General features: G+C 40.1%; 1 protein-coding gene across 1 annotated transcript in view; it reads left to right on the forward strand.

Moving 5' to 3' along the window:
* Window positions 1-26,650, forward strand: part of LOC136862973 (angiotensin-converting enzyme) — a 278,093-nt gene that overhangs the window by 126,310 nt on the left and 125,133 nt on the right. Inside the window, exon 3 of the mRNA XM_067139272.2 lies at window positions 21,274-21,435. Coding sequence (XP_066995373.2) covers window positions 21,274-21,435 — 162 coding nt within the window. The remainder of the gene's footprint in view (window positions 1-21,273; window positions 21,436-26,650) is intronic.

A 26,650-nucleotide genomic window follows, 5' to 3' on the forward strand; every position in this document is an offset into this window, starting at 1 on the left:
TGGCATTAAAAATACACAATTGTTAGCCAAAGAGAGATGCCTGGGCTTGTATTACTTTATGGTAAAACTGCCGTAGAAAGATTTATTTACAAACAGAGGGGTGAAACTACAGTAGTGGTTCACACGGTAGTGCAGCGTCTCCCCACAACGGGTACACATCTGAGAAATGCCATTAAATGAGTTCTACCATTCCCTGATTATTGTCCTTTCAGACATTCAGTATTCGGAAATGTTGACAAATAATTCCGTTCCAAACAGTGTACCTCGCTAGCAGATTCACTGCTACCATTCTTGCGAGATAATGTCAAGTAACGTAGCTAGCCTGGGATAACGAAACTATATTAACTGACCTTCAAAATTATGTATTGCTATCAATATTAGGCTATCTTAAGTTTTAGAAAACACTTTCTATTCAAGTGAAATATTTTTTACTTGCCGTCAAGATGATTGATTCGGCATTCTCAGCAAGTCGCCAGGATCAGACCGTAACTGCCTGAATATATCGTAGAAGGGACACTTCCCTAACTCGGGGCCTACGAGACTACTGCTGGCGCCTACATGGGTTCGAATAGATTCTTGGAGAAGGTTCGGTTTGCTTCAGCAGTGTCGTACGTAGGGACAGAGACTATCATTGCCGCCAGGACGGATTGCTGTGGAGAGGAATTATACAGTACTTCCATACGGATTCTGTTCGTAGAATCTACCGTACTTCATAATAATTAAGTCTGACCGCACTGAGAAGACGTGGGCAATATTACAGATAGTTTTAAAAATTATCGTATATTTTCAGTATCATACACATCTCGAAATTATCGTACATTGTGGCAACTTTGATGTCAGATGAGTTACGGGAGGCGGAGTGTGTGTGGGTCAATGTTTATAATACTTGACGTTATAAGTTCATAACACTACCAACTGACTTGTTTGGAATCCTTTCATTGAATAGTTTCAGAGTTGTGGAGCCTCGGGTTGAAATATCAATTGAATTCAGTAGTTGGGGTATTGTCCGACATTCCAGGTATTTGAATGCCACGGTTTATTAAAACATCAAATTTAGAGTAAATCTATAGTGTCACCTGCACGTGGAAAGTGTGTCTTCAATACGCTTGAACACTGATCTGCACTTCGTTGTGTTAATTATTTTAGTCTTCAAAATAATAGTAATAATAAATATTCTAATAGATCTTTAGCCATTAGCCGTTACTTCTGTAACTATTGTCCAGTTAGCGAAATGTGATTTATTGAAAGGGCGTTAAACGTAGTATTTTTGACAATTTAATTACAGATGTTATTTGTTTTTCTGTGCGTATTTCATAAGCAGTTCCGAGGGGAAAAAATTAAAAGCCCTGATCTTTCGAAAGATACAAAGGAGCGCTCTATATTTTTCCTCTCATGTTGAGATCTTCCTATTCCATATTACGATTGATCCTACAAGAAGATATTTCTCTCTTTTACATCTGAAATACATTCATAAAAATTACCATTCAGTGCAAAAAGTGTTCCGATAGAATTTCTCCATATCACATTGTCAACGCTTATATGAACTGGTTGCTTCATAAAAGAAAAGGAAAAAAACTCGCAGCAGTTAATAGGAGATATCTTAAGTTATAACTACAAAGGAAACCGTGACTGTCTTGGATAGATTTATTTTGCCGTGACCGCGAAGTATTGACACGTCTTCGCTTCTCTTCTCAGCATTAACCACGACACCGATACGAATTTGCGGTGAGAATACCGCAACACTTCTGGAGCACATACCTACTCACTGTTACGAACGTACTTGACAAATTATAATTCATTGATTATTGGCTATTTACAAAAGTCTCTTGTTTCACGGCAGGTCTCCGGCTGTCAGTTTTTACCTGGAACGGCGATCCCTCGTAATCTCGATTGACAGGTCACGCCATTCACTTCACTCCGCACGCACCAGTCACTTCGCACAGCATTTCCATCCAGTCAGGTTCAAATGTCTGTTCACTGTCCAACGGACGATTGCTGTACACTTGGCTTGACTCCAGACAAGGCCGATAACTCGTACAATCAATTCACGAGACTGCTCCACACGCGGAACTCTTGGCTCACGACTAGTAACTGACTATACAACACTCAACACAGCAAATGCACTTGCAACTGAACTACTCAAACTCCAATCTCGTTCTCTGCGAGCCCTTCGTTGATCTAGTCTTTGGTCGAAACCTTCATTATTCGAAGTGTTGGACCCCTTCCATTCTTCCCCTCTTATTAATGTTAATAGAGGATGGTTGCCCAGTTGTATGTCCTCTTAAAAACAATCACAACCACTACCTTTCCTTGGCCTTGTTTCTTTCCAGTAATGTAGTAGTGTGCTATAATTATCATAGTGTTGTGGGTTACGGCCTCCCCACCATGACAGGCGTGATTTTTAAGTGTTTTGAGCAATGATTTTCTGTCTCACCATTAGTAGACTTGGGTATTTGTGTTGTCCATGGAATTTTAAGCATTCAAACACCACATGGTGGAAGTGCACAGTATGCACCTTTTTACCATGAAAGTAATTTTGGCTTGAGCGATACTTTTCTAACTACCTGCTCTCTTGAAACAATAGCATAATTGTGTATAACGTCTAAGAATACGGAAGATGATGTCTACAGAAGAAAAATAACTGAAATTGTTTTTGTGGTTTTAAGGATGGTCTCAAAACAAGTTTTTCTTCGTAACATTAGCATAGGGGTATAAGGAGCTATAGTATTAAATCTAGTCTTCAGACTGTATCGCTAAGGATATATACAAAAGGATATCGATCCTTTCTAAAGTCTAATCAGAAAAGAAAGAGGTCTTGCCCATCGAGAAATGTTACTTGCAAGAGAAAGGGAAGAACCATAAAGGATGTAAAAATGACCGCCGTCGAACACCCTGCAAATCCTTAATAGACCTCGACGTCGGTAGACAAGAATTTACAAAGAAAGGTCGGATAGGAAGGATAACTGCGAGGATCCTGGCACAAGTGAATAGAAACGATGCTAGGCGCAGCTAAGGGCCTCCTGGTTGCAACCCACGTTCCAGAGCTATGACTCTGAAGAGTCTCCTTTTTTTTAGCCCCTTCAGACAGCCAGGGTATATTGTTTGGATATCCATATCCTCATCCAGAGGAAGTGTCAGGTACTCACGAGGCTTATGTCGCAGTAGTCTCTAGTTATACGTCTTGATTCTCTTCAACTGATTGGCACGAGTTTAGAGCATTAATGTTACGACAGAAGATGAACACGACTTCCTGATGAGAATAATTCCCCACTGTGCGGTTAGAGATGGCGGCGCTCGTTTTAACTAAGTACAATTAGATAAGCCAAAAATCGATTTCTGGTTAGCTGTGGTACCATGCTCTCTCGAGCATAATATTCTTAAAACTTCCCGACCAGCCTATCTCCATGATCACATCAAACTCCTCTCCACAAAAATACCCGATCCTGCGGCGCCATGTGCTCATCCCTTGTACACAAAACAATGTGCACTAAATCATTCAGTTACCGCTGCCCGACAATGGAATCTACCAGTGGACGTCAGAAGCATGTCTGGCAAATCTGCTTTTAAACATGACTGTCGAAATACTAGGAAAACATGAATGAATCATATCTAGTTGTGACCTCAAACCATATCCTACTTCCTCTTCATTATCCTCCTTTCACACCGAGCGAGTTGGCCGCGCAGTTAGGGGCGCGCAGCTGTGAGCTTACATTCGGGAGATAGTGGGTTCGAACACCACTGTCGGCAGCCATGAAGATGTTTTTCCATGGTTTACCATTTTTACACCAGGCAAACGCTGGGGTTGTACGTTAATTACGGCCATGGCCGCTTCCTTCCCACTCCTAAAAATATAGACCTTTCCTATCCCATCGTCGCCATAAAACTTGTGTCGGTGCGACGTAAAACAAACTTTAAGAAACAAACAAAATGCATCTTCTGATATTAAGTAAACCAAATATCTTGGATTGGTTGACCTGACTGTCCCATCGTACGCTTTGATAATACGAAAGTGACTGAGGTATGAGCGATGTTTGTAATGATATTCCCTCTAAAGCAAAACCCTTCAATGAATGGTGTGAAAGTGTTGCTCATGGGGTTGTTTAGTGTGTGCATTTCATTGGACTTAGCTGAGTGATAGGTAATTGCACCTTCCGGCTTAGTAACGTGAAACTACCTCTTGATTTTCCTAGAACGCCTCTTCATTGACGCCTGAGTTATGATGGCTGATGGAGTAGCTGTTAGGGGTCGAACCAGGCGTTGGTCAGAGGATTCGGCCTTCCAAAACCTAGTAAGCCTTCTACCAGTGTCTGAAAAGAGCCACGGTTAACAAAGGAAGATTTGATAAGCATGATGGAAGCCAGACACGTGGCTTAATTAGACGCTATGTCAGACGCAACTAGGGGCATCGTGGTCACCAGACTACGCTTTCGGTTTGAGAGCGCTGGGGGAGAAAATCGCATGTTTCATGGATTTCGATTTAATTGGACATCGTTAGAATGTTTTCAGCTGAACAGTGATTAACAAGAGAAATCGCTGACGTGTAAGTCTGTCCCCTCGCCACACTCCGCTCATTTGGTCGACGCGACGGCCATGCATAACTCGTATTGTTATAGTCACGCAGTGGATTGAGTTACAGTATTATTACGTCCCTCGTAGAATATTACAGCGAGGCCGCAAAGATGCTGTGGCACGCAAGGTCTGATCCTGGTTGCGACCTTCAGAGGTATGGCGAGACGACCTTGCCTCCACTATACATCCCCAGTGCGGTCCAGGTAGAGCCTCTCCCATCGCTAAGTCGTATTTTGATTTAATCATGCAGTTAACATCTGAATAGTTCTTTTATGACATTAATCATTTTGACACCCCTATTCTAACGAGCTTCGCAGAGACCACCCCTCTGCTGACAGAATAAAAAAGTACATTTAGATTGATATTTACCGAACGTTTTATATTTTAATTTTTATAATTTACATGGGTCTTACGGCGTCGATGGGACAGGAAAGGGATAGGAGTGGGAAGGAAGCGACTGTGGCCGGTACAGATTTCCTCATTCCCCACTTTTACAGTCAAATGGTACCTCAGCCATTCGCATCGGATCGTTGGTTCTAGAGCAGGGGTTTCCAGTTTGTAAGAGCTTGAGGGCCGTATTTGAAATCTTAGACATGATCGCGGGCTGCACTTAAAAATAGGCAAATTATTGTAAAATTCTGCAAATAGAATAGAGGTACCAGTATGAATAATATGCTTAGTTCAATTGAAACGAAGGTTTAATAATTTTAACTGCTTGAAACACTATTTTACAATTGCATAAAGGAGTGAAATTTAAAATAAACACCATTATACCCAGGACATTTGAATTTGGAAGAATAGTACTCAACAAAGTCAATTCACTTGAATCAATATTTGGCAAATGACAAAGGAGAGAAAATACCTAAAGACAAACCGAAATTAATAATGTAACAAACGCAAAGAAGAACAAGTTAGTGGGAGCAGTGTGATGGAAACGGTGAAATAAGAGTTGAAAGAGTCTAAAATCCCAGTAATGTACTTAGTGTACTTCCCTGAAAATTTCTTCGAGTTTGCAGCACAGTGTACCAGCCGGAACTACCAATGAGAGAACAAAGAATTGAAACCACTTCTTACATCAATGGCAATGAAATGAAATGTCGTATGGCTTTTAGTGCCGGGATATCCCAGGACGGGTTCGGCTCGGCAGGTGCAGGTCTTCCAATTTGACTCCCGTAGGCGACCTGCGCGTCGTGATGAAGGTGAAATGATGATGAAGACAACACGCACACCCAGCCCCCGTGCCACTGGCATTAACCAATTAAGGTTAAAATCCCCCACCCGGCCGGGAATCGAACCCGTGACCCTCTGAACCGAAGGCCAGTACGCTGACCGTTGAGCCAACGAGTCGGACAATGGCAATGAAAGTATTTCTTGGTATGCATTGCATGCTACGTTGCATAAAATGTCCACAGTACGGTGGTGTGGAGTTTAAGCTTTGGTATAGACTATATCGACCTTTATAATGGTTAAGACATAGCGCTGGCATTTGTAAGGGCTCGTTTTCCGCTAAAGTTTATACCAAGTGAATACCTAAAAATGGGAAATAAAATTAAAGAATGAATTACTTATAACTTGGGTCTTAAAAGGGGATAAAATTAATGCAATTTTGAACGAACTATGAAATGTTTTGTAAATTTTCTTCACATTTCTTAAATTATTTCTTTGAAAAGCACTCGCGGGCCGACTGCGGCCCCTTGGACCGCCATTTGGGAACCCCTGTTTTCGAGTTTTAAGTCTGAATATGAGCACTTAGTTGTTGATAGTGTTTAATCGTTCAGCACAGGTACATGCTATCTCAGATTGCTGACAAGAAAAACAAATTAAAAGAGAAAAAGAAAACACAGATCTAGTTACGGTACATAAAAATTCAAGATAAAATTAAAATTTCTAACAAGGTGATTTGAAGTCGACCTCCTGTAAGGCCTTCTCTAACAATAAACTGTTTAATCAGTCTGTGTGTGCAAGAAAAAGGCATTTTTTTTCCTAGATCATTTTGTTGCTAAACTGTCCACTCCCATCGTTCGTTAATCTGTTGGTAGATACTTTCGCTGGTTGAGACAGTTCGGCACTGAGCGTTTCCGAAAACAGCAACAGTGGCAAGTGGGACGTAGAATCAATAACCTATAACAACTTGCAAATACATTTCATTGGTAATTTGTTCAAGTTTCTTTCACGTTCTAGCTCTAAAAACGGTTTTCTTTTTTCGGCGATTCGTTTATAATTTAAATGGTATATCCATTCGAATTCGAAAGTGACTCAAAGAATTGGTATTCGTTTGAGTAAAGGGAGGCTTTGTCTAAGATTTCAAAGTATATTTGCGTATTTGGAAATATATATATTTGCGGAATAGGTTTTGGATATAGCGTAAGAGAACTGACAACCTCAAACTGTTTGTTCAGAAGCTTGCTGCGTGAACGCTGAGCGCCGGAAATAGATCTCAGCGCAGACAACAACAAAAGAAATAGCGTGATCTTGAACTCGGACTGCTGACCCAATTGGAAGCACAGTATTTTGGAAATAATTCCCAGACTGGGCACTCGACCAAGAAGTGGGTGTTGTGAACCCGGAGGTAGCTTCGTACGTCACTCGTCAGCTGTCACGAGGTACTGGCACGAGAACTTAGCGGATTAAGCAAGAGGCAAGCTTAATTAATCATAATTGTAGCCTGGAGCGCATTTATACGCGGGAAGAAACAGACTCGTAGTTTTAGATGACTGTAGATTTCGTGATCACAACCACCGGAGCTCCGGTTCTTTTTGTGGAATACGAAGCATAGAGACCGAATTTGATTTCAATAATCTCGAATACGTTAGCTGGGATTTAAACATTGACAAATTTTGAGAATAATCAAATATTATATAACTCAATCAAATATTATAAAACTCATTTACTTGTTTACTTAGTAGTATATCATGTTTAGGAAAGGTATTTCTCAAAGAAAACCCTCGCAGATGCAAAAAAAATCTCGCATGTCAACACCTGAAAACTACCAAATTACAAATACAAGTAGACGAAATGTTAACGACAGAATAGTAGCGAACTTTCTGATCTTTACAGTGATACTCTACTATAGTTTCCTTAAGTGTTCCTTTTTGCCTTTATTCTTACGTCGAATTTCCGGAGGGCTCCTGATTAAGACATATAACTGAAAACCGAGCAAGTCGCTATTCGATTTGGGTCATGTAGCTATCAGCTTTCATTCGGGAGACAGTGGATTCGAACTCTGTCGGCAGCCCTGAAGACAGTTTTGCGTGGTTTCCTATTTTCACACAAGCAATGCTGGAATGTACGGTAAGGCCACGGTCGCTTCCTTTCCACTCCTAGCCCTCCCCTGTCCTACCGTCACCATAAGTCTTAACTGTCGGTGCGACGTAAAGCAGACTGTGAACAGAAAATATAACTGAAATAACAGGCTCGTCCTTCTGCCTATTTCTGAATTAATACTCTATACATGTTGTAATGTGGCCTACATGATTCTCATATTTTCCTACCAACGTGTTTCTCTATGTAGGTGCCTCATAGGCAATTTTCTAAGAAACTTAATCTATATGTATGTTTGTTGTGACTGTTCACAGGGTTTGCATCTACATGGGAGGTGAATTCTATGTTGATAATTAAAATTAAGCCTGTCAAAATATTGAATTCGAGGAATAGTACCATATGCTCATTGTTTCTTTCAGTGACTAAACGTACGAGATTTATCGTGAAGGAGTTTGGAGTGTTGAAGTGTCCCTACGTTCCCTGTGTTTTCTTCTGTCTCAGCGTGTAATTTGTTATTGATAGAAGGCGACGAATGGAAGATTAAAAACGGTCGATTTGTACTGCGTAATTCCGATAAAGTAATAGTAATGTTTACCTGTCAAACCAAACATGGCGCAACAGCCCTAGAAGGGCCTTGCCCAACAAAGCGATCGCTGCAGATTACGAGGTGACGTGTAGTCAGCACGACGAATCCTCCCGCCCCTTATTCTTGGCTCTCGAGATCGGGGCCGCCATGTCACCATCAGATAGCTCCTCAATTGTAATCACGTAGGCTGAGTGGACGTCGAACCAGCTCTCAGATCCAGGTAGAAGACCCTGGCCTGACCGGGAATCGGACCCGGGGTCTCCAGGTAAGAGGCAGGCGTTTACCTGTCAAGTGTATTCCATTTAGGAAAAGAAAACGAGCCAGTTCTCACCAATCCATTATGTCCTCGGTCTGCCAAGACTACTGCTTCAGACTGGCGACAGTGGAGTATGTTGTGTGGAATATCGCAGTGAGTTCTCCATTCAACAATATAAACTGCCTACCACAGTTTATATATTTATCTATTCCTGACTTGTGGCGAATTTAGGGCTCACGGCCCTCTTACACTTAACCACTATAAACAAATTATTATTATTATTATTATAGTAGCGAGAATGATTGTTGATTAGGCCTACAAATAAAAACGGTGGCAGAATGGTACTAAAAATGAGATAAAGGTCAAGTTAGGAATAAACTCCATGTACGAAGCTGTACGCATGAACACGAGTTCGGTAGTGGGGGTCATAATAGGCGAATAGAGGAAGATAGGTTACCTTGGCGGATAATTGATTAGCGGTGGAAGGTAAAAGAGGGAGACCAAGGAAGGCAACGATGATTACTCATTAATGTAATTATGATAGGTGTGGAATTAAACAAGGCCACAAAGCTATTTCAAAATAGATTGTGAAACTCTAATTCACCGAGGCTTGCAGACTGAACGCTGAACCCCGTAACTGACTATGATAAAGACGTATATGTTGAAAAGTATGAATGTATTACTTTCTATTCTTAAGGCTAAAAAAAGTTTTAAAAGTAATATCTAAGTGAAATAGAATACTTGGCAGAATTTATAAACATTCTTCTCGATAATAACACAGCTTAATTTAAAGTTCTTCGAAAAGAAGTTGAAGTGGGTTTCCATTCGTCCTTGTTCTGCCTGGTATTATAGTCACTTCACTACCTTTATAACCTTTAAGTGTACTGACCGGTGAAGTGTAGCTTTGTGTTCAGTGGCTCCTCATCTTTACAGGAAAAATCCATTTCGAAGACCATGGCTGCTTCATGGACCTGTATATTTCTGAGGAGTTCTTAAAAGCGTATGCAGTACTGCGAATAAACGTGGGTTTGAAAAGTCCGCATATGAGCTCAACAGGGGATATGTATAGCGGAACACATCCAAAGTATGAGCGCCAAGCAATAAGGGAACGCTGAACTCTAAAAATTATGCAAGTAATTAATCTGTTTTTGTTTTAAATCCTTGATAATTTCCCTTTAAAATGTTGTATAAATTGCGTAAATATACTCCGTATATAAGGTGAAAGAATTTTAAATTATCTTTTTATAAAACAACCCACATGCTTTATTCACTAAATATGTAACTTCAACAGTCATTTTCCGCAAGTTAATTTATTAGTTACGATTCGTAACATTTAAGGGAGCATTTCCACTACCTTCTTTAAATGAAGGAACTTCCTAATTTCCTTTCTATTGTTACACATGTGGAAATATTTTGGCAATGTTTCCGATACTAGACATTACTAAATCTGAGAAAATCACTTTAGAAAATCACAAACTATATTACTGATTTCAGTTTCAAGCCAGAATATGAATGTTTGGCCAGTAAACACTTCAAAAGCCTAACTTCGGTTCTGGGTGAGAAAATATAATTTACGTTTGTATAATGTGGCATTGTTAGCATAGCGGAAGCTTAAATGCGAGACATTCGTGTCTGTAGCTTCAGTGGCACGCTGAAGATCACATTTTGAAGGAAAGCAAACGCTCCGGAGCTTTAAAAAACTATCTCATTTTAATTTTAAATCCAGTATTATCTATTGTTTCTAAGGATAAGTGTGTTGATTTATCTGGTGAAATTTCTTCCCACCTGAAATTAGTTCTTCCTCGCTCCCCCCCCACCCCCCGCCCATAGGATTACCAAGGGTTTTGTTCGTTTAGCTGTAAATCAGCTAACTTGGAATTTAGGTGTGGACTTGATGACGTACAGCAAGTGCTGATGACGTAGATGTCAGGCTCTTGAACGAACACTGAACCACAAAGGCACCTCGTCATTTTAAATTTAAATATATTTCCTTTTATCGTGATGTTTCGGTAACGTTGTTAATTTGCAACAAAACTAAGACATATTTCGAAAAATTTTGCAAAGTCTAAATGTAGTTCTATTGGAAGGCTGCACACGGATCAGGTTATGCCGTATAAATACACCTTTCATTAATCTTCGCACTGTGATAATTTGAAAACCTCGTATAAATCGCCAGGAAAGCCTTCACATTTCCGCCGGTTCCCACGTTAAGGCAGAGGCAACAGTGTATCCATTGTGCTCTGGTCGACTAAATTGATGTAAGCACATCCGCTGCGTACATCACTGCCTTGACTCACGTTTTCCTAGAAAAGACACATGTCTGAGGAGATGTGTTCGCGCGGAGTCTTGATAGATTAGGATGTGAAGAAGGTATATAGTGAGAGTCACTGAAGAAAACTTTTTATACTTGCAATGTCATGGGGATTCAAAAGCCCCTTTGTCAGCTGGAGATGTTTGCTCGGTGGATAGGGATCTGATTTCGGGTGCTGAAGATAAATATTTCGATCCTAGATAAAGCTAATAGATTTTAAGACAGAAAATAAAAACCTCATTTAGAACATCCAGTATTTAACTAGCATAGGTCCTGTTGATATCCGAAGGGAGAGAAAGACTAACAGTGAGAGATTAAAGGTATTCACATCACACCGATTGGGTACCTCCCTCTTCCGCCGTTGCCTAAATCTACAATGTTTTGAAAGGATACCTCAAGGAATAAAATGTGGAAGGAAAGATCTGATCATCTCTTGAAGCAACTGGAATAGAGGAAAGCCTCCCTGGAGAATATGGAAGGCGCTGAGTCTTCTTACGGTATGTCGCTGACGAAGCTAAATCAGTAGAAATGGAGTTTCTCATCTGATACATCCCTCTGATTATAGAGAGAGACAATTGAACATGCACTATGACTGGTAAATCCTGCCATTAACGAATACATTTTTCACCACTAATGATACTTTTAACAACATTTCTAAAACGCTGTTCAAACGAATGTTTTTCACCACTTTTAAGAGGTTTGTCACACAGATGTTCTAAGAGTTTTATGTTCAGAGAACGACGCTCTTCGTAATAAAATGACTGTAAGCTCAGTTAGACTATTCCCACAAAATTTACTAATCGACGTTACAATACAATATATATAATATGCTGGAATGCATTTATCGAAGTTAAAAAATGCTGTAAACGTAATAAAATAAATCTTGGTTGAACAATGCTGCAGAGTCGGCAGCCAATCGGAATAAGACCTTTCACGTGTGTATTTGTTTACATTGGGCAGCATGTTACACCACATTAAGGGGCCCATAGACGTGCAATATTATTGCGTAAAATGGATTGTACAATATATTGTTAGCTGCATATAGACGTACAATATTATTGCACAAAACTAGAGTTTGTGCAATAAATAGAATCGTGTGGAGACAATATTGATAGTTGTGCAATATATTGTGGAAAGCGGTCATAGACGTACAATATGCGTTGCAATAGTCAGTCCATGCCGGTATTTTATTTGGTGATTATATTGAGTGACACTGTGTGCTGCGTTTTGATCGCCGTGGGCGTAAGTACCAAAAAGCAGAAACAGAAAAGAAGCACAAGGGCCAAACAGTAGTTTCTAGACAGAGAAAAGTACACTCATGAAAATTTACTCAGTAAACTGAGAAAATGGGAACCAAATGATTTTCGAAACTTTCTGCGCATGAATGGTGAATTGTATGATGAACTGCTTGCTTTGCTCTTAACGTCCCATAGAGCCGGAAGGCCATGGTACACTTCGGTAAACTCCAAAATAAACTTTTTCTCCTTTTTGCCTGGCATCACGATACCTTCTCCAACGCTTGTTGATACCAACTGGCGGGAGGACGGGATATTGCACAATATTGCCAACACACAGCACAGTATTTTGCGATTTGCGCAATATATTTCAAACTTTCTTGATTTCGTACAATATATTGCACAACCCTTCAATATTAAATGCACACTATCAATTTTATTGCACAAACCCCGATATTGCGCAATAATATTGCACGTCTATGGGCTCCTTTATACTAGTTTTGAAATGCATACTCAAAGAGGCACCTAGCGTCAGAACTTGGTACCACTACTTGTTCGTGCAGAATGTTGAAGTTCTCAGAAATTGTGCGTATAGCCTCGTATTTCGGTCCTCCATCTTTCAATTCTGCGTTCCCTTTAGAATTGAAGTGTTCGGTATCTTCCATTATGATTCCTTGGTGAAGTACTGTAGGAAAGCTTCAGTATATTCATCCGTTCATACATAAGAATGTGGAATATTTCACGTATATAGAACGGACTTGTAACTGTAATTTCACTGTGTACAGTGTATCACCGAAGTTCTTTGTTTAGAAATGAGTGTTACTTGTGCTAACAAGAGCTACGGAATGTGATTCACTTACAAGGAAAAGAATGTATATTTCTTCCGCTGTATGATTTGATACCCGACAGAAGATTGTTGTGTGCTTGGAGTCTGTGGTCATTAAAGAAACTACAGAATAGTGATCTCCTTCATTATGCATTCCTTCACTATACTTGGAGAAAAACAGTGGTGTCACTTGTATGGAGCTGTAATTTATCTCGGAGTAACCTTGGCACTGCTTCATGTAACAAGACTGGGGTCACTCCTCGAGACGTGAACAGCCTTGGCCCAGTATAGGGCAAGCTCATGGTTTGTCACCTTCGTGCCCTCAAAAATACAGGGATTGAACTGAAACAGTCTGCTCAGATCCATCTGAGATAGTGTGCTGGTCAAGTATGGCACTTGCACGTTTGTCCCATGTGACTCCGGTTTGATTACGAGTAATACTGTTCGTTATGCAGCTACTCCCAGTGATAAATGGTGCGAAAGTGTTCATCAGGTCGGTGGAACTGTACATTTCATTACGTATAGTAACAGCACCTTCTGGCTTTGAGGAAAGGAGCGGGAAACTACCTCGCGCATTTCTCTAGTAAAAGTCTTCAGTGACGCCTAGGTTGGTGATCTGTTGAGGATTAAACCACCTTTCGGGCTGGGGACTAAACATAAAGTGCAATACTGAGGCATCAACTCAGACTAACCCTTGTTAATGTCCTGACCTCACTCGTTGTTATATGATCAACGGGCTGAGTGGCTCAAACGGAAGTTGGCGGTTCGATCCCGACTCAGTCCGGTGGTATTTGAAGGTGCTCAAATACACCAGCTCCTACGGAATAAAATTTTGGTAGTTCAGCGTCTCCGCATAATAGTGGGTAATGGGGCATAATGACTATGACGTATATGCTCACCATCTTTTATTCTCAGTCTAACACTTTCTTACGTTCTCGTTGAAGATTTGTCAACGTCCTCTTCTGTCCAGATGTCGCGTGGTTAAGCAAATGTCCTCATACCGTTACTTTATATTTTTTCCCGAATTTCTGCCTGTTTTGTCTATCATAGGAACATCTTAGGCAGCGAATTTAAATTTTCCCTCAAGAGTGGGGTAAATCCTGTTCAAATGTCAATTTATTACAAACCATTGCGGTAGCAATATTTTGTGATCCTCTCATGAAAAATCCACAGCTTGTTTCCAGTCATTTGACCGGGCCAGGAATGGAGTGAATGAACCCCTCAGTAGAGGAATTGTGCTCATGACGGGGCGGGAATCGTAATTACGGCCCTCTGAACCGAAGACTAGTACGCATACAATTCAGCCAAGGAGCCGGACGTACATCAAACCACATGGCATTATTATTATTATTATTATTATTATTATTATTATTATTCCCGTGGCTCAGGCGGCAGACTCTCACCGCTGGGTTCCGTTGTTCAAATCTGTCACTCGATGTGAAATTTGTGCTGGACAAAGCGGAGGGAGGACAGGTTTTTTTCTCTGGGTTCTCCCGTTTTCCCCTGTCATCATTCCAGCAACACTAATATAAATTTAATTTCATCTGCCGGTCATTAACCACTGTCCCATAGGAGTGCGACAGGCTTCAGCAGCCGTCACAATTCCTATCCTCGCCGCTATATGGAGGCTTAATTCCATTCCTGACCCGGTGGAATGACTGGAAACAGGCTGTGGATTTTCATATTTTTAGTTTTAATTTTGTAAAACACTTTTAGTGTCTATGGAGACCCTAGTTGAGTATTGCATGGCTTCAGCTTAATCGTGCCAAACTCATTCAAGTCTTTCCTATCTGACCTTTGATTCAGACAGAGGGTGTGAGGCCTTAAGAGGTCTTTCCATATTCACGGTCTTCGTAGTCGTTCCCTTTCTGTTGCTTGTACCTTCATTCTTAAGACTTCTGGTTATTTAAATGGCGATTATCTAGTTGAAATTCCCCTTAAAACAGAAATCACCCCAGCATGAATCAAAATTCTATGTAAGAAGACTAGATTTGCAAGATAATTTAGCGTTGTTTACCATGACGATGTGAACTATACGGCGAGTTGTAGATTTTCCCAGTCTTCAAATATCTGCCTACCTCGGCAAGAATCGATCGCGTGATCCTGAGAAGTTATGGGGGCCAGACCCGTGTATCTCAGCAATGTTAGATTTAAGAACCCTAGTGCACTATTTCTAGGAATATACTAACCCTAGAAGTGATATATTTTTTACACAATTTAGACTGGTTATCTATACACACTTTAACAGTGGTTTTTGAGTTTCTGTATTTACTGAAATCTTTTTTTTGTAACTGTCAACATTTTTGTATAAGTAATGTGAACTTTTAACACAATTTCCTTGTAAATCGAGATGCGAAAAAAAAGCCAGTGTTCAAGCGTGTAGTCATGCCCTTGGAGTGCTATAAGTTTCGTGTTTTTACCTTAAGTAGTTTCAGAGCAAAAGTGAACTAAATTTGAAAAAAATGTTAACTTTCGGGAGTCAGAGTTTAAAGAACAGCATTACATTCTAGTACATTCTTGCTCCGTATGAGGGGTTTCCTGGATCTTGGATTAAACACATCCGATAAGTTCATACTGATAACTTCATTAAAATTCATGTTGTCACACTACTAATTGTCTTGTATTTATCAAGGTCACCTGGTTTCTTTGCCGACGAAGATACTTCTTTGTCCTGTTGATCTTCACTGATTGTCGCGCTCGTATTTTCACGTGAAAGTGGGACTTTCAGCACTAGGAATTTAGGCTTATTTTTTCCAACATTAAGTTTTGTAAACACATTACCAATATTTCTTCCCATATTGATGTAATAAAGTACGTGGTATCCCGTAACACAAGTCAAATGTGTAAACAAATGAACCGATATATTCTTCCCTTCCAAATCAAACAGGTTAGTCACCACACTACATACATACATACATACATACATACATACATACATACATACATATATCTGTACAAACTGGCTAGCTAACCCATAAAATTTTCCCATGTACACTGCGCTTCTTGCAGGAGAGACAAACTTAAAATTAGAATTTCATTCCTTATATCAGTCATACGCTCGTTTCAAAAATTCATATATATATCTCAAATTGATCGAGAAACTCTTATATATTTTTGGGTCCCCTTTAAACGCTAACCACTCGACCAATGACCCTATGTATCAAACATAATGGCGCATGGTGTGAAGGGAAAATGCAGTCCTATAATCACTGTAGGAGATAAAAGGGATCAGGTGAGTTAGCATGTGGAAAGGAATCTTTCTCCTCCGGAGTCAAGTGGGCGAAAGTAAGGCAAGGTAATTTTGCAACCATAATCCAGTATTCTGTTTAGCCAGTAATGGGATAAAATGTAAACTCAAGTGTAATCCAGCCCACACAACGGTTTTGTTAAGAGATTTACTTAAACATTTGTGGTGCGATCTATTACAACCCCTGGTATTTGTTACTCTCCTTACATTACGGAACAGCGGGCTAGACGGCTCTCTAGAAGCCAAATTAGTTCGCATTCTAACTTGTTACTGCTTAAAACATCCGGGCTCTGTGGGGTCTCCACGGTCGTTCTGCGTGGTCACTGTTCTATTTTTACTTCGGAACAACGGTATGACCGAAGGGAATATTGCATTCGTGCAAAAATTCAACTTCCGATGTTTGACGGGTCTTAAAGTTCGCATGACCACTAAGACGCCGTAAAAATCGGTTTCACACCATAACTTATTTTAGGCGTCGCGAAGGCTCCTTTTGAGGCATTTGGGCCACAGACTTGGTCTAAGAAATTACGTTACTCGGCTCATTTGTAACTGGAGTTAGTGTTGGTTCCTACTGACGCAGGAAATGTTACAATGCAGAGTCGCGAGCTCTATAATGGAGCTCGCAGCACGTGAGATAAGACTTCGGTAACCCGCCGCCAAGCGACGCACATCGCGCTGAGCTTGCTTGTAATATAACGACACAGATGCATGAATTAGATGAAAACTGCTGAGTGTGCATCACAAATGGACGTTACAAAGGTATGATAGTTCGCAGCTTTAGGGGTGTGCTTATAATATTTGCAAATTTCTTCCCTAGTTTTACATACATACGTACATCTCCATTATATATCATTATGCCTTTCAGAGTTAAGTCTTGGAAGCCTCTGCGAGCCAACTAAGTTCCTCTGCTCACCACAATACTCTACTTGCGACAGGATCCCTGACATTGTTTCGTTAGACTTTTTAACATCAAACAATTAAAAACTGAGCCTAACAAGTCACCTTTGTCCCCTCAGATTCTTTATCCTCCATGGCAAAATAAATTATTCTCCTAGGTAACCTATCCTCCTCAACCCACCTTACATGACCCCATGAGCGAAAGTGGTTTACATGCACAGCTTTATCCATAGCATTCATTCTTAAGAAACCTGCATCTCCACTTTGAGTACCTTCCCCATTGTTTCCACCTGTCTGTACCAGCAATAATTTTAGATACCGCAAAACCTCGTATTACTTTTGTTATCGTAGATTTCCAAAACTCTGATAATCTAATGATACAGGATAACTCTCACTTCCGTATTCACCACAGAATTTATCTCGGTTTACCAAGACTAGGGTTTCATTTCAGTCTGAATTTCAACCTTAATTTTTTCTCATACTAACGCACGGAAAACAAATTACGACGTGCTGCCGCTGTTATCGAAATGTAAACATGTTTTAGGTAGGTTCCGAGTTTGCGAATTGTTTATCATAAATTGTCCACTATTGACCCGAAACTAAGAAGCCTAATATGATATTCCAGGAGAAGAAATTACTGAATTTGGTGGCACAAAACATCGTAGAGAATAATAAAACTGATTATAGCCTACACATTGTATACTTCACTAAAAAGTAAGGCAAAATTCCTTGGTTCTTCATTAAATAATCGTGTACCAAAAAAAATATAATCGAGAATTCTTTACCTATTTGAATTATCGGTAATGTTCGCTCATGGATAATACTGACAATAATCAACATGAAACATGGAAGCAATTTAACAGTTCTTATGACTTAATAAAATTTATTGAATTAAAATAAATCTGTATCGGAGCAATGTCAAAATCATTTAGTCCAGAAATGGCTTTCGGAAACTATATTACTTCTTCAGTGGATCAAGTAAAATTTAAAATAAGTATGCATTTTTAAACATAATTTTTTACTAGATCCACTGAAGACGAAACATGGTTTCCGAAAGCCATTTCTGGACTAAATGGTTACGAGAAAGTGTTAATATAGGCTGTCTTTTAATATAATAAAATTAATACTGACAATGTCGAAGCTCCAGTTAACCGAAAATGTTTCAAGATCAATGCCATCGTAGTCTTCAAAATATTTAGGATTTTACTTTTATCCGCCTAGGACATTTTATTGCATAGTCGTGGTCATATTCCTCGTTACTGTTATTTTCTCTTCAAATTAAATGTTCCAGTTGTCTACGAGCTGCAATCTTGAAAGGCTATTTCTTAGATGTCTCGTTTCACCGGCCAAATTGTCTCCGGTAAAATTTTGAACAGATATAATGCCCGTTATCAGAGATAGACCTAAGTTTGTTGGTGAAAACAAATTGAACTGTTACATCTGATTTCTTGGCTGTAAACTAAAAAAAAACTTTTACTGGAGTTGTTGAAAGTTGTTGTAACTAAGTTATCCTGAAACCAACTTCCATTTCCATACTGCATAATTTCGTCCGAAGATTGGCTTACTTACAGAATAGTCGATCGCAACTACGAGGTAATTGCATTACCTTTGCTACACCTTGATTCGGTTTCACTTAATACCTGTTACCATCCTGGGAGAACACAATGCCTGAATACTAGAAACTATCTCTGTTCGTTTTGTATTCTCTACCTCAACCCTCTTTGGTTCCTTCTTTTTCATATCATACACGCTGCACCAGTTTTCAAATTCTCAATGTTTCAATTTCTGAAACCTCTATTTTCGAAACCAATCGCCAAAGGAGGCTGTGGATTCCACGAACCAGTAAAGAGCTCCATTCCTTACGTCAATAGCGTTGTCATAGCAAATATGGCTGCCTGCAGTGTGGTGCTTGGTTTGGTATTCAGCATTTCGTTGTCAGTCCTTGAAACGTTCTCCTTCTCTTGCTGTGGTAAGGCCAGTATCCAGTATTCGGGAGATAGTGGGTTCGAACACCACTGTCGGCAGCCCTGAAGATAGTTTTGTGGATTCTGATTACCACACCAGGCAAATGCCGGCGCTGTACCTTAAGGCAACCGCTGCTTCATTTCTTGTCCCATCGTCGCTGTAAAACCTATCTCTGTCGGTGCTACGTAAGACAAAGCGAAAAAAAACTTCCATCTTCAACAAATTGCTTGCTTAATTCTGGTACAGTGAAGATGCATGTTACCAAGCCTGGTAGGGTATATAAGGGGCGTGAACAGCGTCAGATAGTGAGAACAATACTAACAGAAATGCAGTTCTAGTTATAAATACATTAACGAAGTAACACTCAAGGCCCAAATTGAGGTTGACGGGCTAAAATCTCTCATTGGTTCCGGGACCTCCCAGCACCGTTGAGAATTGTGGCTACGTGTTGAGTGATCACTGTGAAGGACACGGAGATGCTGTGTACTTGTGTGGGACAGCGTTATCAGCACCTGACAAGAGTTTGCAAGGGGCCTCAATGTGGGTCTCTGTTTGACTGGACAGTCGAATCGTGCAATATCAGATTTTTCGAGCATCCGGAGGTGACAGTGGCCCAATGTTCTGCATGGGAACGTGAGGGCAGGCATACTCGTCAAGGTTCCGGTCGACCACGCCTGACCACGACGAGCGAGGATAGACGTATTGTGCACCAAGCAAATCATAACTCCTTCACACCTGCGCCTGCCATACGAGAACAAGTAATGGATTGCCTGCGACGATTTATCATCCCCCATCATTGGTCAGAGGCTAGCAGCAGCCGGACTAGAATTACCGTCCTTTGCGTAGGCTGCCGTTTGGAGTTGTACCCTAACCGGGAAGCATGGACAACTGACGGATGGCATCTCATTGTGTTCAGAGACTAGTCGCGGTTCCGCACTACCCCGGATGACCATCGTCCAAGAGTAGAGCGGCGACCTAGGGTAAGGTTCCAGTATGTTTGGAGAGGCACAGCGGTGATACACGTAGTGTGAGGAGCCATGGGGTATGACTTCAGGTCACGGCTGGTAGTGATTGAAGAAATTCTGACGGCACAACGGTACCTCAAGGATATTCCTCTGAGTAAAAAAAAAAAAGTTCCTGAAATAAGTGTTCCAAATTGCTATTTCAATATGGCATGGGTGCTTCCCCCGCCGAGATGTCAGTTAATACTACGTTTTCCAAAGTCATATTTTTGAAATTTAGGATACTTTCCTCAGGAATTATACGGGCTAGAGGAATCAAACCAGGTCGTCTTTCTCTTTAGTTTTCTTTTAATAGGATAGGGACCGCTTTTGGTACACGTCCTTAATAGCCTAAAATATTGTAGGAAGACACTAACCGCCTATTTCAATTTCTTTTGAGGGGGGGGGGGATATTATTTTTGAGAGTCCATTTTAAGAGTGAAATAATTTTTGTATACACTTGAATATTGAATTTTCACGACCGCATTGTAGTCGAAACAGACTTTCAACGTATTAGGTCGTGTTACGTACATGTAGTACGTGTTGAAGAGATGTTAAGTACAGAACATAATGGCCAGCTGGACACCAGTGGGATCCGAACCCACAACCTCCCGATTTCGCCATTTTTGTTCTGTACTTAACATCTCTTCATCACGTACATGTACGTAACACGACCTAATACGTTGAAAGTCTGTTTTGTATACACTTGTTGCAATTTTTTTTCGGTACTAGTGTTAATAACTTGCACAATATGGAATTGACTCGTATATTAGTATCCTTCCTCTGCTAGGTCTTGTCCCATTTTACAACTTCCGTGAAAAATTTACTTACGACAGAAAATTGAAATTCTTTAGAATGTGATTTGTTGCCATTTGTTGTTTTGATTAATAGATATGGTTATTAGGAATCTATTTTGTACAGGTTGCTAGAAGGTGAGCAAAGTTCGGTAGTCTTGGAAGAAATATTCTTTTAAGTATGAACCTACTAAAAGGGCCTTAAAATGCAGGTTTCACGTTGTTCCCTTAAAATTTTATAATTAGAAGTAATGTGGTTTGACAGTCTAGTAATCGTAACCGTTAATTAAGACATTCGTAAAATAGTTTTTATTTCTGTTCACAGAGGGAAGCTGAAGAAGAGTTCGCAACTGCGAAGCGGTTCAGCTCCAAGTATCTCCACAAAATGTGGAGCATTCACTCCGATATCCCTGAACGGCTGGCCGAGGAGATGGACATGGAGGGACACCCAGGAGATGAACTGCTTAGTCCCCAACTTTACCGCCAGGTAAGATACAGCTTCTTTCCTTTAGGTACAAGCCAGATTTTAAATGCGGTATGTATAGTGTTCCCAGAAAAATGTGAGAAGTAATTAGGCATGTAACCCCCCCCCCCCCCACACACACACACACACAAAACATCCCAATGAACGTCGTATGGATAATTTAGTGTGTCTGCCTTCGGATCCCAAGATACAGGGTTCATAGCCGGTAGGGGTTTTGAAGGGTGGAAAGAAGTCCATTCGACACTCCATGTCATACGATTTCACCATGTAAACGACCCCTGATGCCACATTTGGAGTTTACCTAACAAAATCAAAACTGAGCAGTAGACCCCCCAAATTTGGTTTACGCTGCCATCTACTAGACCTACAGTAAAACGGAACTTCGAAATTGACAAGCAGGCAGCCAGATAGCGTCAAATTGAAAAGCCTGCACACGGTTGCTAAGGCCAGATGATGATTATGATGATGATGATGATTTTAAAGTAGCTCGCGGTATTTTTGCTTTCGTTTGCCAGTTGTTACACAGTTAATAAAATCTTTCATTTATTGCGTGAAGAAAGTCCTCAACGTTTGCTTGATATTCAATAAATCAAATTCAACATTTCCAACCATTTTTGAAGATTCAGACTAGTCAGTTACTTCATCCCCCAACTTCATCAAATGGATCTTGTTTTTGTATCGCTTCTTCTGTCGGCTCTCCCCACACCGCAAATTGTCAACATCTCCATATCCCCCGTAACTGACGTCAGTTGCCACTTCCCGTCACCGCTCACATATCTCTGCGTCAAATTCTTTTCATTGTTGAAACCAGCTTTACAGTACTGTTCCTAGTTTTTTGTTGTCTCACCGGATTCAAAGTTTCGCATAACATGCGACTAACATCCAGCAAGTTAATGTTGATTTTCTCCCTAACATTGTCTTTGATCTAAGGAACAACCTGCCATCTGTAGTGTGTAGAGATAAGAATGCAAGAATGAGGAATGTGGCCTGCAGGCACGAACTTCCTGTTCTGCCCAGACAGTTCGGCTCTTACCTTCTCGTATCTGCTACTCGAAAACATTGACTCTCACTTTGCAGTTTGCTAGATTACAACTGATAAGAGCGAAGAGCTGCCAGTAGAAGATAACATAAAGTCGCCTGGATAGTAGCGGAGTTGCTATGGTAACCACTGCATCACTGGCTCTGCTGGTGAAAACCCCTTCGCCCCGTGCCTCACCGGGCATGTGCATTCTTCTAATTTCCGAACAGCACAGATGCTTTAAGTTCTATATTACTGGGGGAGTTGGCCGTGTGGTTAGGGACGTGCAGCTGAGTTTGCATTCGGGAGATGGTGGGTTCGAATCCCACTATCAACAGCCCTGAATATTGTTTTCCGTATTCCCATTTTCCAATTTTCCCACCAGGTAAATGCTAGGGTTGTACCTTAAGGGCACGGCCGCTTCCTTCCCACTCCTAAGCCCTTCCCTCTCCTATTGTCGCCATAAGACCTATCTGTGTCAGTGCGACGTAAAGCAAATTGTTTTAAATACTGTGTTATTCCTCCTTGATCTATAGGCCCACCACTGACATCTTGGAAGGGAAGTAGATTACCTTAATGCACTTGAGTTTAGTCTTGGTGTGCGCCGTGCAGTTATCGAAACAGGATTCTATTATTAGATGTATGCAACTTTTTTCTCTAACGTCACTTTAATATTTTCGAAAATTTCACTGTCTATGTAGGCCTTTCTAGCCTCGTCCTGCACTTGGAAGACTTTTCAGAGATATAAAATTCCTTTGCCGATTTCTCTATCAGTAGTAGTGGCAGCTTGAGAGAGCCATCCACGTTTGTCCCAAGTAAAACACTAACTCCCTCCTTGCTATTATTTCTACTGCTGCAATATTCCTCTTTAAATGTTTTATTCGGCATACACTTCAAAAACAAGGATAACAATAAAACTTTGATTTCCACCTATTCAATACTTCAAAATCAATTATAAAATTAGGATCTCATCCTTATTTTATTGCTAAATTATTTAAAACATAGGACATGTTTCGTTCAATTTTTGAACATCTTCAACTATACACATTTTTAACAAGGTTAAAACCGGTAACATTCTATAACTTGTACTTATTGTTTACTGCTAACAAACTTAATCATAACTATTAAAATTCTTTTGGATATAAAACATTATATTACGTAGTCTTATTAAAACAATATAACTATTTGTAGTGTTTGAAATTTTAAAATCTTGTTCTAATATTTGAAATACAATGTCACAAGTTAGTCATGTATAAATACATTTACAATCTGTTGAAGTTGTTGAATATCTTAAAATTATTTGTTGGAATACACATTAAAATCTTTGTTACTATTGGCGTGAGCTCACGACGTCATATATAATGTTTTATATTCAAAAGAATTTTAATAGTTATTATAATTAAGTCTGTTAGCAGTAAACAATAAGTGCAAGTTATAGAATAATGTTACCGGTTTTAACTTTGTTAAAAATGTGTATAGCTGAAGATGTTCAAAAATTGAACGAAACATGTCCTATGTTTTTGATAATTTAGCAATAAAATAAGGATGAGATCCTAATTTTATAATTGCTTTTAAAGTATTGAATAGGTGGAAATCAAAGTTTTATTGTTCTCCTTTAATTGACTTTCAATACGGAAAAATGAGGATAGTATCCTGCAACTTCAAAAACAATCCTGTTTCGTCAACGTTAAATAAGGCTCTTGGCTCCTAATCCTTGATGAGTTCAGACAAACGCTGCAACCTTTCGTTAGCTTTTCCTATATAAACTTCAGTACTTTCACACGTTATCTTTTTAGAAAAGAACGCCATATATTTCGTTAAGCCTGGTTAACCGATTTGAACTTGCTTTAAAGTCTTAAGAGTTCATTGTCCAAGGAGATTCCTCAGCTTTGACACGACCCAATGGACCACTTAAATATAATGTTGCACATACGTGCTTCTTTGAACCACTTACACACACGCACACGCACGCGCGCCTCACTGTCAGGAAATTCTCAACCTCGTACACATTTCCTGTTTCCTCCTTGCAGACTCCACCTCTCCGTAATATATTTACTTTTAATACAGGCTGATAATGTGTTCTAAGCTGATGTTGGCAGGTTCGATTCCGGCTCAGTCCGATGCTATTTCAAGGTGCTGAAATAAATCGGCCTTGGGTGGGTAGATTTACTAGCACGTAAAAGAACTCCTGCGCGACTAAATTCCGGGACATAGGCGTCGGCGAAAACCGTAAAATTAGTTACTGGAACGTAAAACAAATAACATAATGCGTTCAGCTATATAATCTTTATTTCTCTCACCTCTTTCCACTTCTTTTAGAGCTACTTTTTTCTGTAATGTTAAACAAATACGCACCACGCTTCAACTTGTAAACAACGTGCACTGAAAAATTACAACTTAACAAGACATTTACTTGGTCACTAATTTCGGTACAGTTGTGAAGAAGTTCGTTCTAAAACTCATAGGGTAGTGGGAAACAGGGTTGAAGTAGGCCTACGAACTGTGTTGGTGCTGCACACAAGAGGTGGATTATCCCACAGTGACAAGGTTTCATCTCCGTACACTTGTCTTTGAATAACCATGAACATTTGGAAACTATGTTCAGTACCGTAAGTTATTCTTACTATCTAAAAATTCTTAACAATTTATTAATTTCCTAACTTTTTGACAGCAGAATCTAGGAAAATTTTCTGTAATACTGGAATCCTTCCTTCGAATTATCCAATAAACGGAGCGAAAATTTGAATTACGCCAATATTTAACATGATTTTGCATAGGAATTTAAGGAGGAATATACATCTGTCTGAATTACCCAATAATTCGAATTGTAAAGTGTCTACTGTGATAAGTTTGTTCACAACTAGACGATTCACTCGTGTTTTTATAGTATTTCTACACACACGTTTTAAATATACCTCCAACGTTCGTTGGAGGGAGATTCCATTGTCGGGCTTCGGCAACTGTGAATTATTGTTCGATGTACTGGAAGGGATGAAGACATACTTGCATTCGTAATACTCTTTAAGATATCCTAAAGTCCGCTTACCTAGAACACCACTCAACAGTACTCAATTTTAAGAACAAATTGACGGATTGAATGACCAATCTGATAAGAGAAATATTGCGATCTTGCTCAAGAATGTAAACGAAACTATTTTGTTTCTAACTATGGAATGACCGTGACACAAACGTTCCAGTTCTGTGGACGACAGGTTTCATTTTAGAGAATTAGAGCATTGCGATCAAAATACAAAACTTTCTGTACAGGCCAGAGAGATCCTTGAGGGATTGGGAGGTAAAGGCATCCACTATCCTTAACTTTGGCACTGGATGGGATAGTGGTTAACCCTTTGCACTGCCTCCTTTGCCCTAGGGAATTAATCTAGTACTCAATTTTTGTATAGGAGTGAACCTCAGCCTTCCATAGAAATGGGAATTTAGTTTCTAAAATGTTTGACTTTCTGACTAGGAATGGAGCCATCGTCGCGAGTGAAGCAAACGCATCTTTACCGCCTCGACTGTACAGGCAGTCCCATTGCGGTTGGAAACTAGAAGTAAATATATTACTGCAGCCTCAGTTTTTATAGTTTTCCGAAGTAGATATTGTTGTTTACAAGGCACGGTAATTATTCCGTTTGACCAAATGCCAATGTGAATGATCGATGGCCGTGACCCGTGAACAGTCGTGAGAAATGTATCGAGCTGTGCTCCATTGTACTCGTTAACTTAAACATTTAAAATAATTATCCGCTCAAAGATACGTAACCAAGGTTAAAGAGTCAAGATGCCGCCAATATACAAAGACAGTTGCGTCCTGTGTTCCGTGACCCCTCTGAATAGTTGAGGTCGTCATTATACAAGTTCGATCTCATCGGCATCCCGATAGACCGCTCAATTGAGGGACAAACGTGCGTTCTTAAGTGCCATTCGTTTGCCCGTGTCTTGCTTTCTGGGTCTGTTTCATCCATTGTCTTTGGCAAAGAGAGTAGTCTATTATATAACTAGGAAATAGACAATGTAGTGATGACATCGCGCGGGTGAGATGTTAAGACATTTGAGCGGTGGCCTTCTGAGCACAAGTTGGTGGGTTCAATCCCCACTCTGTTCGGTGGTATTTGAAATACAACCTATTGGCGGTGGTTTAGGACAATTTGTAGCGAACGTTTTCGTTTACTCATTCAAATAGAATGTAGGCCTGTA

Source organism: Anabrus simplex, chromosome 1 (genome assembly GCF_040414725.1).
Source record: "Anabrus simplex isolate iqAnaSimp1 chromosome 1, ASM4041472v1, whole genome shotgun sequence".
NCBI lineage: Eukaryota > Metazoa > Arthropoda > Insecta > Orthoptera > Tettigoniidae > Anabrus > Anabrus simplex.